Source organism: Mytilus californianus, unplaced genomic scaffold (assembly GCF_021869535.1).
Source record: "Mytilus californianus isolate M0D057914Y unplaced genomic scaffold, xbMytCali1.0.p SCAF_1, whole genome shotgun sequence".
Classification (NCBI taxonomy): Eukaryota; Metazoa; Mollusca; class Bivalvia; order Mytilida; family Mytilidae; genus Mytilus; species Mytilus californianus.
In genome coordinates, this window is record NW_026262581.1 from 123,615,344 (window position 1) to 123,633,494 (window position 18,151).

The 18,151-nt window shown below is 31.4% G+C and overlaps 1 protein-coding gene across 3 annotated transcripts in view; it reads left to right on the plus strand.

Annotated features, from left to right (window-relative positions):
* Nucleotides 1-18,151, plus strand: part of LOC127711501 (adhesion G protein-coupled receptor F5-like) — an 88,867-nt gene that overhangs the window by 59,879 nt on the left and 10,837 nt on the right. For 2 of the 3 annotated variants that reach the window (XM_052217577.1, XM_052217595.1), the window contains 11 exons: nucleotides 392-495; nucleotides 1,220-1,322; nucleotides 6,713-6,866; nucleotides 8,619-8,688; nucleotides 8,981-9,047; nucleotides 9,537-9,622; nucleotides 10,041-10,167; nucleotides 11,669-11,710; nucleotides 15,799-15,903; nucleotides 16,064-16,106; nucleotides 16,768-16,850. In XM_052217577.1, the coding sequence (XP_052073537.1) occupies nucleotides 392-495; nucleotides 1,220-1,322; nucleotides 6,713-6,866; nucleotides 8,619-8,688; nucleotides 8,981-9,047; nucleotides 9,537-9,622; nucleotides 10,041-10,167; nucleotides 11,669-11,710; nucleotides 15,799-15,903; nucleotides 16,064-16,106; nucleotides 16,768-16,850 (984 nt within the window). The remainder of the gene's footprint in view (nucleotides 1-391; nucleotides 496-1,219; nucleotides 1,323-6,712; nucleotides 6,867-8,618; nucleotides 8,689-8,980; nucleotides 9,048-9,536; nucleotides 9,623-10,040; nucleotides 10,168-11,668; nucleotides 11,711-15,798; nucleotides 15,904-16,063; nucleotides 16,107-16,767; nucleotides 16,851-18,151) is intronic. The other variant, XM_052217586.1, reaches the window with a different exon arrangement.

Here is an 18,151-nt window from a genome sequence, read left to right on the forward strand (position 1 = left end):
ATTTGGTCAGCAGCTTGACATTTCAGAATTGTAACGCGTGAGCATTTGTTCGGATCTGTCAGACACATACATTCTGTTTTCCGATAGTTTGAATTCTTCAATATGTTAATCCACTTCTGAACAGATTGACTTGATTTCTGGTCTGCATCTCGACAGAGATGACTTGTAACGTGTAAGCTCTTTTCGGATCTGTCATACACCTGATTCCTGTTTTCTTATACTTTAAATTGCGGGTGACTTATGCTTAGCACGACAACGGGTACGAATTCTTGTCGGACCTGCATTATCAAAATGCTGTTTTTTCAATTTTATTCATTGTAATTACTTGAGCATTTATGTGTAAATGTTTTATCATTTTATTTAACTTTTTCTCTGATTTTACCATTAACAGACTGAAGAACATCACGAAATAATGTCGACTATGTCTTTGGTTGGCTGTATAATATCATTGATATGTTTATTCATCACAATAATGATATACAGTTTAGAATGGAAGTGAGTAGAAATCTTTTTTAAATAGTTGTTGCAATATTGTAGATTTCCAATTGACAAAGGGGAAATGAAAACCAATTAATATAAATATTTTTTGAAAATCTAACAAATTCAGGTCATTCTTATTTACAAACACAGTGGGAGACGTAGAATTATGCCCCTCACATTAGAAAAAGGGAATATTACACTTACAAACAAAATAATTAAGTTACTGCTCAAAGAATCAACCTATTGCAAATTTGTTCGTATACTTTTTGCTAAAATTCTTTTATCTTAGTGTCAATCACCATTTCTGATTGAATGTGAATTGTAGAAGAGTTTAAAGAAGTACTGCAGTAGAATTTTCTGAATGTTTTATATGGTTATTGTGTTTCGTTTACTGTTGTTTGTCTATTAGTAGCTTTTTGCCATGGCATTGTCAATATGAGTTTGAATGTCCCTTTGTTATTTTCTGCCTCTCTTTTAGAATCATGATTTTACACAATTACCAATATTTCATTAAAGAGGTGGAATTTTTCAAGGGAACATTCAATTCTCATAAATTGATGTGAAACTGGCAACGATATGGCTAAAAAAACGAAAGACAAACAACTCACATAACTCTAAGTAGACAACTGAAAAGTTAGCAACACAAACCCCGAAACAATCTCAAAAATTTGAATATGATGCCATGTTTAATCTTAACGGATTCAAAAGTGTTTTTATTTCTTTTTTCTTCATTTTGCAGGAATCTTACATCTGATAAGTCTGTGATATTAATGATAATGTGTGTTGCATTGATATTGGCCTATATCGCATTTTTAGCTGGAATAAACAAAACTCAAAATAAGGTAAATTAACTCTTCATTGATACTAGGATTAAAATTTTGTATGCCAGACGCGCTTTTCGTCGAATAAAAAAAGTTATAAAGGCCCAATAAAGTACGTAGCTGAAGTGCACTGAGGGCCAAAAATTCCGAAAGGTTTTGCTCGAAGCCCGAAACTGATACACACGGGTTTCATTCGGTATATCGAGATAAATGATCGTAAAAGAATAACTAACGGTTTTCAAGCATTGCGATTGGATCGTGAAAGATCTGGTATCGGATCGTGGATGCAATTAGGTGTAATTCTACTTCAAAATTTGTGAAAAATCTGCTGGATTTTCAAAAGGTAGAACAAATCAGAAAAAAAATTATGTCTGTCAAAAGGATTTAACTTCCTTAATAATACTGTGCACTCAATTAAAGAACAAATGCAGGACTTTTTGAGGAAACACAAAAGGCGACACACAATCCTGTGAGAATCATTATGAAAAAATCACGTTTTGTATCAATAATGGTCACATTCCAATATATCATGATATATTTGAAACTTAATCTTTAGTGTGTCAGATAGTCCAGTAAAATAAAAGTATGATATTACTTGAAAAAATTCATATTATTTTTGAAAAAGTATAATTTTGTTGATTTTTAATCAAACTTGATCGTGAAAGATCATTCAACGCATTATCTTGATCATGAAAGACAAGGCGTGGCCAGACTTAATTATCAGAAACAACATTTCTTTACCAATATTGATATTCTTGTAATAATTGGTTGATGTGTGTCATTACTTACTAAGAACGCAAATTAACGAGTTTCAAAGTAGTGCGCACCAGTTTTTAAAAAGTTTTGCACATCACATTTCAAAAATGGTGTGCACGACTTTCAAACTGATGCGCATGTGATTCAAAGTCGTGCGCACCATTTTCTAAAGTCGTGTGTACGAGTTTGAAAATTGTGCTTACCATTTTAAAGGTCGTGCAGGCAGGTTAAAAGTCATGCGCACCAGTTTGAAAGTCATGCGCACAAGTTTGAAAGTCGTGCGCAAGAGCTGAAAAGTCGCGCGCAGGATTTTTCAAACTGGTGCACACCAGATTAATTCTCTGGGAATCTGAAATATATATATATATCTATATTGCACTTAAGGGGCTCCGTAATTATGCTGTACTATACTGACTGTATTGTCAACTGCATAAACTGTTTTGTTGGCGTCTTTGTTTGATTTAATTGTAAGTGTGTTTGAACGTTTAATTTAGTTGTGTTGTGTGCCTGTGATGTGTGTTTACACAGTTTTGGCTGCTGAATCCCAATTATTGCCATGTTAACCAAGTATGCATGTTTGGGTTGCTCACCCAATTTGGCAATATTACTGAACATTAAACAGCTGTCATATAAGTGGGCGTATTAGCTAGCTAGAAAAACAGGTTTAACCCACCATTTTCTTTAAAAAAAAATGCATGTGCCAAGTCAGGATGTTTTTCTGCGTTTTTTTTTTACACAGTGTTTATTTTAAATCAACAAAGGATCTTCGTTTTATATATATGACAGTGCATAAAATTTAAATGAAATTAGAAGAGCCAATCTTAACTTTTCAAACGACATAAACCTTATGCAGGAAGGACAGACGGACTTATATTGTTATAAGAAAACTAGTCGGTGTGGTATTATCAAATAATCAGATCCAATTTCATTGAACCATCATAGCCCTATTCACAAACAAAAGTGAAGTAGAATAAGTCATGCAAATCCAATCTTTTGTTATACCAATTAAAAATATAAATTATCATGTGTTTAAGGAAAAAATGAATAACGAATAAGCGGCAGCAGATCTTTCACGACCCTTTTCACGATCATCAAAATGCAGTACCTGATCTTTCACGATCCGAAATATCAAACTTTTACAAATATTACCATTTTTGCAAAGTTCCTGATTAAACTAAAACAAAATAACTTTAAGAACTATTTCAACCAGTAATATTGAACGATATTTTATAGAGAGAAAAGTAGTTTATGCATTAAAATTTTGAAAAAATCATGTTTGTTTACATTTTTATTTCTTTGAAATTTCGATGTGCAATCTGCCTTTTGTAGTTTTGTAAAAACGGTGTACTTTTAAAACTTAATTTTTCTCGGATACTGATCATGATGTTGAACTCATTTTGACAGGCAGTTTAATTTTTCAATATTTGTCATTATTATTGATAAAATTAGATTATTTACTGATGTTGCGTGTATCTTCTCGATAAGATTTCCTTCTCGATCCTATACCAGATCTTTCACGATCCAATCGCAATACTTGACCACCGTTACTTATTCTTTCGCGATCATTTTTTTCGATATACCGAATGACAGCCGTGATATAGCTGTATTGTGATTCTTTTCTTTTTTTATTCAAGTTGCATCAAATGATCTTTGTTAGCAATTGCTTTTTGCATTCATGAAACAAACAACTTTTTGAAAAGAATACCAGGAAATCCGTAAATTATATCAGAATGTTTCACTGTTTAAAAAAAACTAAATGTTAAAACATAAACTATATTCATGATCAGTGAGGAATGTATCAGAACTAAAACAACATTATGTACACATTTTATTTTGAAGTTACCTTGTGACTGTTATTAAATGCATAAAATATATACAAACTCTTGTCGGCTAATCTTATCCAAGTTATTGATGGACATTAAAAGTGATAATTTAACGTTACAATTATCATCAACTGAGTCGCAGAACGCCAAACTCTTTATTGTATGCTTGAGTGACTTTAGTATTTCTATATATTAATTTCTTTTTATTAACAACGTACATGTATAACTGCTAACTTAAACAAAAAGAAACGGGTCTATGGGTGAAAAGACTCAATTGTCGAAATACGCATATGGTGTAGTAAAATCGGTACCGTTGATGTTAATGTTAGTACATAGTTTTTTACAATACGTTTCACGATTCGAGTACTGATATCAAATGTTCAGTTGATCAGGTATTTGTACTTAAGACAATGTAAAAACGCTTTCTTGTCAAGCTGACAGACGATATCGGCTATTCAAGTTTCAATATTTGTCTATTGGACTTTTCTAGCTCTTGGTGTCTAATAAACCTGATGAAGATTTTTTTTTGGAACCAAATTTCTTACGCACTCATATCGGTATCATTTGTTTAGTTATTCTATTTAAAACTAAATCTTACTATTGGAAGACATTGTTCTTTTATTCGTGTATTAATATTAATAAGCAGATTCAGATGATTGCCAATGAGACAACTATCCACCAAAGTTCAAAAGAAGTCAATTTCTTTAATGTCTGTGATTGCGTCTTGATAGAGATTTCCAACAAAACGATATTACTCCACATAACCAACTTATTTGAACGTATCTCGGCCTATTGCATTGAAACTTGACGGACGGGTGCATAGACTGCATGAATATTTTGTTAGTTGAATAGACATATTGTGCTGGAATCGAATAAATTTTAATATTAACCCAAACAGCTTTGTTAAATCTTTTAAATATCTTCATATTTTGTTATTGCATGCAAGAGGATTTTATTGGCAACAACATTTTAAGGGAATAATTAATCCAGCTACGTGTAATCAAATGCACCATTATTACTTGGTCATTTCACTTGACCCTTATATTTAGTTCTTCTCAAAGGATGAATCCTTAAAACTACTAAGTTGAAGTTAGGTCTAAAAAAATAAAAATTATGAATTCTTAAGCGAGATGATATTCTATTTTTTAATTTTTAAGTTATAAGGTTAAACCAGGAGTTTCAAACACACCTGAAACTAAAACGTGTATTCGACTTGCTTCTTATTTCAGCATATTTCTGTAATTAATTCAAGATACTTCTGTCAGATGCAGAAATTCAGATCATTGATGCATTTATCAGCAACTACATAGTCATCTTTACGTAGAATTTTATAAAAGGGAATTTATAAGGATGCATCTTCAAGAAAAAAAATCATTACACTTTATCAAATCAGTTGTTATTTTACTTCTTCTTTCTTTACTTATATAAAATACATAATATGATGCATGGGTGCTATGAAGAGTCTTTATGTGCAATTTACGTCATTGCTCACAAATTGTTTTTATGAAATGCTTTTACTTTGAAACAAATACTTCTGAAAAAAACGGACATGTATGGAATATTTGTCAGCAGGTTTTGTTTATTAGAATCTTTTAGTTTTATGCCCAATTCATGCTAGCAGGTGGATATTATATTTTCTGGTCTGTGCATCCGTCTGTTCGTCCGTATCGTGCCAAATTCAACTTATATTTAGAATTATCTATGAGAAATTCGCCTAGTTTGAAGGCGAACTATAATCGGTTTTATGTTATGGTTTAGCTGAACACATTCTTTCTTCTATAAGAATCCTTTACGTTTCATTATCATGGAACATCTGTCTGTATAGTATATTGTAAACAAATTGTATTATTCAAGACCATGAAATATAACTCAAATCAATCGCTATGATATGTATGGGATATGTGTATATACGTGATTATGATTATGCAAATTTTAGGCGAGAATCTTGAGAATCACGTGATGATTAGGGAGCTACCATTTGATTTTTATGGGGGGGGGGGGGGGGGGGGGGGGGGGGGGGCAGGATGAAATTTGAAAAAAATAGGCAGGACAGGAGTTTTGAGTAAATAAAAAGGCAGGATGAACAACTTGGCAAAAAAAAAAAGGCAGGATGACAATTTATGTAAAAAAAGTCAGGATAAACTAATAAAAAAAGGCAGGACCGAATCGAATGAAAAATAAAAAGGCAGGACAGACATTACAACTAAAAAAAATGCAGGATAACATTTTTTATCCTAGCCCCCCCATAAACATCAAATGGTAGTTCCCTTAAAAAACAGGATTTCTATCTTTTTTCATCCTCTAAAATTATGTAATGTTGACAAAGTTCTAGTGTTTTGTTTTTTTAGTGTTTGAATACTTAGTTTAATGTATTTAAGCAAATTCTTAGGTAGACAATAACCGATCCCATTAGGTCCGTACGTTGAGTTATGTCCGTGTGTCATTTCATTGGAAATATCTGCTGTCGTTTCATGAACGTCCATTATACTATATTTACAAGTTGATATTAGTTAACGATCATTGTATATTGTAATTTTTTTTTCATCATAAGTCCTATTAAATTGTTAAACCTGGTTATGACATATTTTGATAAAAATAAAGTATAATTTAGGTTTGCTTGATTCCTAATGAACAATGAAATTATGTCTCATGTAGTAACGTATTGTTTACTTTGAGGACACACCATCAAGACTTTTTTTTAAACATTTAGTATCCTTTTCTATGTTAGATATTATGATAGAATGACTATTGAAAATTGGATTACCTATTATATTTTCGTATAAAGTATGCTATATGATATCAAAACAATGATTGTTTTCTTAATTCAAATAGGATGAGTGTACAGCTGTTGCCTTGTTACTTCATTTTCTTTTCCTGATTGTTTTGTTTACCATGTTGGCGGAAGGGATAATTCATGCAGTATTAGTTGTGGCGGTGTTCCCACAGCGGAGATCCATCAACAGAATTCTAATTCCTTTGATATTTGGTAAAACTGCTTGGTTTATATACAACAGTATTAGTCATCTGTTTATCACTCGCAAAATCGATTAAGAGATGGTTTCAGAAGGATAATACATAAAAACTGATAAGCCTACTTTGAAATATTAAACCATCTGATTCAAAGTTGTGACCACTTCAGATGGAAATCGCGCATATTTCTGAGTTGTATTTTTTTTTAAAGATATTCAGTTTGCAATTAAGCTATCATTACTTTTTAATATGATTTTATTTTCTGTATTTCTGTAATAAGATGCAAGTTAGAGTACAAAATTATTTACTTATAAACACATAAATATCAGGAAAGTAGAAAGTAAAACACAATCATCCTTACGTTTTCTCCTCCACGGGACACTTCAAGGTATGAATTTAAATCATATAGTTCAAGGTATGAATCTAAGTCATATTCTTACGGGGATAATGTGACGTAATTAATTATGCTTTATACATGAGTGTACTGTCGTCAACTTCAAGATATCAAAACGTTTCAAACTTTTAGCGTTTACATGTCCTCTGTGACGTCTTATTAAAACGTTTACGGCAAATGTAATATTGGGCACACGATTGAAGACGTCGGGTTTCTGCTAGAGTTTAATATAAAAAAAAGATCAAAACCGCTATCCAAGAATGTCAATGCAGAGGTATTTTTGGCACTATTCCCGAAGAAGAAAATCCAAAAAAATCCTTGTAAAATTACTGAGATGGTAAGAGGTGTAAACTGTGAATTGAGCCTATTTCAAATGTGAAACTTTATTTTGACTTTCATATGCATTTTGATTAACAGGACAAATTCGGTTGCCATAAAACGAATAGATGGAGGGAAATGTAAAGTTTAAAGTTCAATCAATGAGAGAGTAAAACCAAAAGATATTTGATTGAAATTACTCAAGTTTAAGATTTATTATTTTAAGGTTTATCAAAGTTCGTTTATTAATTAAGCAAACAAGCACAAAAATGATAGATAATCAATATTTGTATTTGGTAAAAGCCGACCTGTTAAAAACGAATATTGTATAACTGAGATTGAAAAAATAGAATTCATGAAAAACAGTCCCGACACAGTATTCTGACTTAGCAATTCTAAACAGAACAGCGCTCGCACGTCTTATTTGACACCATGTTCACTGTTTCCTTCACATCCTGGAGCCCTAGCCCTATAAAGAGCTACTGTCCTCCTTATTTACAACAGCAAATAATCATCTCATGCATACATTTCAACGAAGGAAGAACATCAGATAACGTAATCGAGTATTTTTCTATTTGATTATTGTTAAACTGAGTCTATAGAGGTCCTTTTAGTAATATCGACTGAATTTGTTTTGAAACAACATATGTGAAAACAAATAGCTTTTTTCATAAAGATTGACACGTTTGGATGTTTTTACAATTGGACATGATTGAACGTTTAAGAAACGGACAAGTTTCGACATCCTACACCAAATAGACATGCTTGGTCGTATATTGACGTCATATGGATATTTTTGGGTTTTTTTTAGGGGGGGGGGGGCTGAACACGTTTAATGGGAAAGATTGGACACGTTTCTGAGTGCAACATAAACATTTTCTAAGTCTTTATAAAAAATCACAAGCAGACATCAATCGTATGAATACATTGATAATTCTAATATTAGGGCACTTAATATCAACACATTTTGTTTGCTGAAACTTTATAGCTCTTCATTATTAAAGATATTTAAACAATAAAAAACATACTTACACAAATTATGTTCTATCATTATAGGTATTCCTTTTATGATAGTTCTTATTTCTGCAAGTGTCACCAAGTTAGAAGGATATGGAACAAGTAAATTGTAAGTAGACAGCTTCAGAACTTTTATGTATGTTAGCTCATATATAAGTGAAGTGGTCATGTAACAACCCCGTTCAGAATCAAATCCCAATTAACAAACAGAATTTTATTTTAGCGTATTATTTTCATAGAGATATGTTATGTTTCATTTAGCTTTGAATTTTCCAATCAAAGTCAAGACTTTCTAAATTCTTTTTCTTGTTGGATCAAAATCGCGGCAATATTTTCACTGACATAATTCAATCAATTCAGATACATTTAACATTGACTAAGGGTATGTCTTTATTTAACAGTTGCTGGTTGTCAACGGAAAATGGATTGATATATGCTTTCTTTGTGCCATGTTTAGCTGTCATTATAGTAAGTATAATAAATTAGATAAATTTATGTTTGCAATAATATTTTTTTATATCGCGTTTAATAAAAGATTACTGTGGAAAACACGAAACTCAAGCTATTACTCACAACAAACTCAATTATATCGTATTTAAAACATACTATACATCAATAGGAAAGTTGAACATAAGAAGAAGGGCCTTTAAAAACCAGTTCACATAACAGCTGAATTACTATCCTTTCTGGTGTCATATTATCTTCAACGTTTTAACTTTGGATTTCCAACATCTTTTCGATTCAGAGCACTATTGATGATGAATGAATTTTATAAATACACACATGGCACATCAAATAAATTCGGTATCCTAAAAGGTTGTGATACAAATGCTGGTAGACTGCACGTTTCGGAGGGTGTAACTGTATTTATTTGTATAAAACTACTTCTTAGAAACTATGTATTATTTCAGCAAAGTTAAAATGCTGTTTTTCATTGCTCTTTGTTTATATTTTCAGTCGAATTTGGTAATAACTGGATTGATTATGAGGAAACTGTTTTCAACACGGGCCACAATGAGCAAAACAAAAAAAGAAAAGCTAATGTAAGTTTAAATGCTACTGACCTGAATGGCAATGCAGTCATTTAATTAAATTCAATAAATGTTGATGAAAAAATCAAAACAAAAACTATAGCCAAGTCAAATGTTTTTTTTTTCTCGAAAGAAAAATCCCATCTATATTAATAATACATTATAATACAGCCTTTATTTCTGTTTTGTAAACAAGCATAATTCAAATTATAATCATAATGTGCTATTTTACCCAAGTGCTCTGCTTTTGCAAACTTGTAAATTAAATCTACAATAGAAAAAAATAATAAACAAAAATCCTTTTTTTAATCTCATAGAATACATATTATTAAATCTGAATGAAAAAAAAGCACCGTTGAAAACAGTATAAAATTTGGTTATAAATATTTAAACAATAATAAAAAATGTTTTATCAGAAGGTTTATTGTAGATCTGGAGTCCGAAGTATTGCCATCTTATCACCTGTGTTTGGTCTAACCTGGTTGTTTGGTGTTTTTTCGTTCCATAAAAGTACTGTTTTGTTCAGCTACTTATTTGTAATTTTCAACTCTTTACAGGTAATTATCTTTTCCTTAATCAGATTCGAAGTCATGATTTATTTATATAAATGGCATTGAATGAAATAATGATTATCGAATATTTTTTTGATCAATTAAATATATCATAATTGTTACAAAAGACGGGCATCTAGTTGTTGTCCAGTGCATAGACAATACAGGTAAAGACGTATCCATTTATTTAACAATAAAACATTTAGAAGTCATGTTTACAAACAGTTGATGATGAAGATGATATGTATTCTATTTACCTTTTTGACTGGTACATAATCGTAGAAAGTTATATGTATTTACGGCAGTTTTGACGGGTTTTTTTAAGAGGGCATGATACCAAGGTTGAATGACAAGTGTTTACTTTGAACCTATCTAAGCGTCCATAAATCACATAATATAATTGAAAATCATCTTCATACAGTGATTATAATAGTAAGAAGATGTGGTATGATTGCAATTGAGACAACTCTCCACCAGAAACCAAATTACATAGAAATAAACAACTATATTTAGGTCACCGTACGGATTTCAACAATGAGCAAAACCAAAACTGCATAGCTATAAAAGGCTCCGAAATGAGAAATGTAAAACAATTCAAACGAGAAAACCAACGGCCTGATTTATGTACAAAACAATGAACGAAAAACAAATATGATATACAGCAACAAACGGCAACCACTGAATTACAGGCTCCTGACTTGGGACAGGCACATACAGAATGTGGCGGGGTTAAACATGTTTGGAGGCGCCAATTACCTATCTGACTATCTGGCAAGTGACTAGTCATAATTGACCTTTTTCTTTTTTTTAATTCTAACAAGATCACGATTATGATGATTTTCACCTGAACAAAATTCTTTGAAAAATAAAGGGTTTATTTTCAATCGATGACTTGACTGATCATAAATTAAAAAGGTCCCTGGTTACTGATTCATTATATTTTCATTTGTAAAATTATTGTTTGCCACCATAGCAACGTCAAAACACATTTTAAAATTTTTTTTCGAGAAACACTTGAAAGTAGAAATGATAGATTTTTTTTTTCATCAAAATGAATCTTACTTTTATCTTAAAAACAATTATATATCAATTTTAAATTGCTGCATTCATATTGAATAGAATTTTCTATTCTTAACGAAAAGACAAAACCTGCATTAAAATTTCACTTTTCTTGTGTGACTTCATTTTAAGGTCATTTCAAACAGACTTGACTGCACATACTTATCTCAGAATACCGTATTTGTACACACAAATAGTATCGTTCCCGATATTTGACGTTTACTCTCTATCTCTTTATAACAACTGATCAGTGATTATTTCGTTGATAAGGGGCAATAAAATTGCCTTGTAAGTTTGTCGAACATATTCTAGTGTATTTTCATGGAGCTAAACGTTTTTTTTTATTTATTTAGAAAATATGTAGAATAAGAATATTATTATTTTGTTATATATCTGCATATAAATTTCTTTTACTTCCATTCTAATATATATTTTTTTTTAATTCTAGGGCTTGTTTATATTTATTCTGCACGGAATATATAATCAGAATGTAAGTTTTACAAGAAATAATTGCTGTAAAAACAGCAACCGAATTGTATACTTCAGGTTTTAAAAAGAAATACGTGGGCAAAGTTCGAATGTAAAAAAAAAATAAGTAAAATAAAGATATATGTCACCAGAGTGAAAGTATAGCATAATTAAAGAAAGCAGTAATATTCAGCTCATGTTTCTGAAATAAAAGATATTAAACAGTCGTATAGTCGTTTTTCGGGTTTTAAATCATGGGACGAATGTATCAGTGTGATTCTTTTGTTAAAAAAAAGGGACGAAAGATACCAGAGGGACAGTCAAACTCACAGCTCGAAAACAAACCGACAACGCCATGGCCAAAAAATAAAAAGACAAACAGACAAATAATAGTACACAAGACACAACATAGAAAACTAAAGACTAAGCAACACGAACCCCACCAAAAACTGGGGATGATCTCAGGTGTGATTCTTTTGTTAAACGTTAGCAAACGTGCTCTCCGCGTCTATTTAGACTTCTATACAATTGCTCAGGGAGAAAACTTAAGTTATACTTTGTGAAGAAACACACTATTTCCATAACAAAAATCATCAAATTGCTGGAATTTTTGATCGACAACATTTTTGTTGAGTTTGGTGGAATAATATTTCAGCAGACAGTCGGTATTCCAATTGGTATTAGTTGTGCACCCCTATTTGCCGACTTAGGCTTGTTTTTGTACTCATAATATAAGTGATGTATCTTTATAGTCATATGAAGCAGAATTCATACAGAACTTTCTCAAAGACAAAAAAATATCTTTTAATTAACATTCAGATATACTAATCATGTTATGTTACTCGGTAACCCAAATTCCAATGAGTGCTTACATCCCATATATCACAGTGAACTTGAAATTAAAGATACTACCAAAAATATACGGTCTGCTTTATATCTTGATCTTTTCCTCTATATTGACGCGATGGACGACTTTAAATTAGAATCTATGAAAAAGATGATAACTAGTCCACTTCCCGTTTCTCAGCAGTAACAAACGCTCTGCTCCATCGTATGGCGATTATATATCTCAGTAAATAGGTTACTCCTGTGCATGTTCACGCTATATGGACTTTATCAACATGGGTGCGCTCCTTACACACAGTCAGGATTCTGGTTCGTCAAAATTATCTCCCCATTACGCCATCGCGAAAACTGAAGCCTTTTTAGGGGCGACGCACTGTCAATTTAGCTCTTGAAAACCGACAAATTTATCCAAATAGTTTTATTACCAGTCTTACATGACAATTGTATTTCAAAATACATATGTATCTACTAGCTATTAAGCATCATGTAATATACTTTTATGCCTTTTGTCTACTTAAAACTGTTGTCTGATCGGTTGTCAGGGTGAATTTTAGAAAGTCAAAAAAACTTTTAAAAAAACTAATTAAATATGTCATAGAAGGGCAGACTAAAAATGTCCAGAGGTTGAATACGAAACACTCTAGATAATACACACAAAGTTTTTTTAGATCCACTTGTAAAGGTCTGTAAAGGTCTGTCGTCAAGGGTTTTTAGAAAAAAAATATTGGGGTGTTAGTACATGGTGTGTCAGACTTTTTTTTGGATACATTTCATGAATGATTAATATGACTAATTTTTAATTGAAAAATTAGTTAACGAATATAAAATAGAATGCAAGTAAGAAATACACCTCAAATATTAACATTTATAGTAGCACGCAGCTTTTTTTTTTAATTCAAACACAACTAACTCATTAGAAAGATATTTCACTTGGCCCATATACTTTCTTTCTTCGTACTATGAATCTTTAGTGTTATTATACCAAACACGTAGCCTAAATATTTAAAAATAATAGAACCTGAAGCAAGATGATGTATCAAATATTTTTGCTTTATACGTTTTTAAGACCAAATAGTCAACTCAAACACACCTGATCATAAAAAGATGTATACATTTTTTTTCAAAAAAACTGTTGCCAGGGCAGAGATGCAGTTAAATGCTTTAAAAAGATCAATCTTTTATCATTCTTTGGATTTTTTTCGGCGGAATTTATGCTAATGCACAAAAAAGATCCACAAGTATTTGCACCTACCACAATCGACTGTTTTTGGGAAAGTTTATTACAAAAATCTCGAATCTCTATTCTATAATTTAACTATACACACGTATATAAGATGCAAAAAATCTTAAATTATGCACCTACTTTAAACTTTTAAAGCCCATTGAAACACATATAAACAATTCAAATATACCAACTTATTTGTAGTATTTGTATTTTTATCCATCTGATGAGTTAAACCTATTTCAACTGATTTTTATAGTTCGTTCTTATGTTGTACTGTTACACTACTGTCCCAGGTTAGGGAGAGGGTTGGGATCCGCTATCATGTTTAACCCCGCCACATTATGTATGTATGTGCCTTTCCCAAGTCAGGAGCCTGTAATTCAGTGGTTGTCGTTTGTTTATGTGTTACATATTTGTTTTTCGTTCATTTTTTGTACATAAATTAGGCCGTTAGTTTTCTCGTTTGAATTGTTTTACATTGTCATTTCGGGGCCTTTTATAGCTGACTGTGCGGTATGGGCTTTGCTCATTGTCGAAGGCCGTACGGTGACCTATGGTTGTAAATTTCTGTGTCATTTGGTCTCTTGTGGAGAGTTTTCCTTAGTTCAATGGTTGTTCCTTGTAAATATAAAATTCTGTAGATTATCCATGATGTCTGTACTTAACTATTTAATCCACTAACGATTTTATCTTATGATGTCGATCATTTGCACTCATTTTAGTGAATGCATCACTTGGCTGCCACATTGTCCATAAACAGAACTCCTGACCTAGCTATGCAAATGACCCACGTTGACGTCACACCGTCTATGATGTAACTCTCACAACATTGAGCGCCAAATTCGACCCCTTCCAGTTTCTCTCTCTCCGGATTAAAACGTCTTATATTCGACTAACTGTAGGGTTCTACCAAAGAATACAAATATGTCGAATTCCCAAATTTCAATATAAGATTTTTAAAAAATGAAAAAATCGTTGCTTTCACGTTACACTTTGTGGTCGAATTTCTCTAAAAATGGCCAGATTTGGACTAAGACTAGGGATAAATTCGTTATCTATACGTTCATATCCGTAGATATGGATATTTTAACACCCTTCAGTACCCTGTACACCCTTCGGCTGCGCCTGAGGGTGTACTTGGATACTTCAGGGTGTTAAAATATCCATATCTACGGATATGAACGTAGATAACTTATATTATAACCTAATAGAAACGTTGGAGAGCTGATTCAACCATAAATTACATAAAGTATAGCCAAATCCGGACAAGGAATCAGAGCTTTGCACCAGGGATTAAAATGATTTCCATTATTTCAAAGCCCGGAAAGTCACAAAACAGATAAAATGTAAGATTGACATTGGTGGAGATATATGACGGAGTTAAAATGCAAGAAGAGATTTACGAAAATAAGACCCTGCAGCAATAAAAAAAAATCCATAATAGCCACACTGATCCTTACGAAGTGCTAATTTTACTTGATATTTCTTATAACCTTGTTGGGGTATTTTTGTTGAAGTTAAAAATTAACACTGTCAGCGAAAATACCATTTTGAGACGAAGGTTTATCATACTTTTAACTGAGATAACTCAACACAATTGGCTGAGACTGTTGGTTTGTATATTTTCAAGAATTGAAAATTCATTACTGAGAGCAGTTATCTTCCCGTTAATTTTGCATCTAGCTTTTCAATTGCGAATTTTTAAGAAAAATATCAGGATATGAAAAGGACCTTTTTGATTCAGTCCACGTCAACTTGACTCTGTTGGATAGTTGTCTCATTGACAATCATACCACATTTCCTTATTCTATATTCTTATTTATGAAGTATATTTCTTTTTCAGTTTTCAAAAATATTGTAACTCGCTCATAAAAGGGGTTTTGAATGAAAGTAAATCACCAATATATATGTACAAAAAAATTGATATAAAAGGATATTACTAGATGCTTTTCCTTCAAGTATTTTCCAGAAGCCAATGTTGTGCTGGTGGATCTATTTTTCACATTTTATAGAGTGATAAGATAATTCATTTTATACAGGTGAAGAAATCTGTAAAAAAGAGAGTTTCAAGAATGAGAAAGGAGAGAGAACTTACTACATCAAAAATGACAGAAAGTACAAACACGTGGAATATCTTTAAAAAGGTAATGTGGTCAATATATTTTCCTTGCAATAGCGTAATGAACAATGAAACACGTATTTTCCACCATTTTGTGTAATCAAGAATGTGATTGAAACTGTCAAACAATATTTGATTTTTATATAATACGTCAATATTTTGAAAATAATCCTAATATTTTGTAGAAAAAAGAAAAGAGTTCTGGAACATCAAACTTTTTGTCTGAAAGTAAGTCAAGTTATTCGTTAATTTTGCATGAAAAAGAATCTATTATTTTCCGGACTATGTAAACGCTCAGAACTGAAAATACTGTATATGAAATTTTGCTCGCATGGCTGTCCTTTTGAAGAAATAAATACTTTTTATATATTCAATATCAAAGTTTTACTGGCATGGCTGTACTTTTGAACAAATAGATTAATGGACTGTTGATATCCATAATAAAAACTTATTGGATTCTCTGAATTCGAAAGACACCATTATTTTCCTGTATATTACAAATAACAGTTGAATATATTTTACATAACAAAAGACACAAATAAATCCCATTTAAAGCTGTCATAAAGTTATCATGGCTTAAAATCATAATTAATTTTTAAGTTCTATTCCAAAAATGCTATCAAAATTTTGAAACCATAAAAACCGAAATTGATAAAGTGAATTTTACTATCTCGCAGTATTTTACAATAGAAAAAACTACTACAAGGAAAAAAATAAATCCTTCAAAAAAAAACGAAAAAGTAAATTATGCGTTTGACTACAATGCAAGCTTTTAAATAAAGCGTATAAGTACACTATATTTATTTCTTTTCTGTTCAGCTGATAAAAAATCCATCATTTACTGATTTTTTAAGGCTTATTTTGAACAAGCATGATTGTTTGTATTTAGCAGGTTCATCCGGGGCAGCTGTTGCAAATCCAGGATACAGTACGACAACAGTCGGACGAGAGGAAACTTCTGTTTTTGTACAGGTTTTTCACATTTATTTTTATTTATAGCTACATGTAGTAAATTACTAATTACAAAATAAGTTGAAATTCACCAATATGACTAAATCACTATCATATAGAATGGGAAAACATAGAAAATAATATTGAATGCGAAAAAAGTTATACTCAGTTTAATACATAACAGGTTTGAAGCGTTCAAATCGTTTTTCATGATAATAAAAATGTGCAGAACAATTGATGTATCAATACATGTGGAGCTATGAAAACCATTAAAAGAGGTAAAATCAAAATAGATATATGATGAAGCTCAATTATTCGAGTTAAAACAACCTAAGCTTTTGTAAGAAATTCAAAAATCATTAACAAATAATAAATACAAATGAATGAGCGAATGCATTGCCTTTGGGATTGATGACACGTTTGGGCAATACATGGGAGTTTTATGTTGAAGTATACCTCAGATGATACCCGGTTTTCGGTGGGGTACGTGTTGCTCAGTCTTTGGTTTTCTATGTTGTGTTTTGTATACTGTTGTTTGTCTTTTGGTCTTTTTAGTGTTTTGCCATGGCGTTGTCAGTTTATTTTCGACTTATGAGTTCAAAAATGATCCTTTGGTATCGTTTACCCCCTCTCTTTGACATCTTGATTATTTGGTGTAAATGAGTGAGGTCAGACATTTTTTTGTCAATTGTCGTTTGGTAGCTGTTTTATTTACGTTTCCTTCAGTACCTCATTACTCCTTTTATTCAATGTGTCAAATAGTCTACATAAAAAGGACAACAGGAATCACCCAAAATATTAAACAGGGCCATTAACTCTATCTACCAACAAAACCCGCTTTTATGTCTTAGTGCGAAGTGTCTGTTTTCTCTAAATAAGTGTTTATAAGCTATTAACTGAGAGGTAAGGAAATGATCATTTGATATCTTGTTACAACAACTGAATGATATATGATTAAGGCAGGCTGGATACGGTTAGATCGGCATGTACAATGACGTTGCCCTTTCTGATATTGAAACAGCTTTCTGCTTAAGGGTCAGTACAAAAAAAATCTTCTCATAGTTCAATCATTTCTTTATTTGAATTTGGGAATAACATCGATTCGCTTTTAAAAAATTGAAATGTATATTTCTTGCATTTTTTCATTATTAATCAATCTAATTTTATTTTTGGTATTTTACTAGAAAATTTCTTTGTAAAGGACACCATAATTTCATAACAATAAACTTGCTATCAGAATCTACAGTCATAATTCGTTACGGTGTCATTTATTATCATTTTTGTTTGTAGCATTATTTTATTTGTCTTTTATACATACTTAT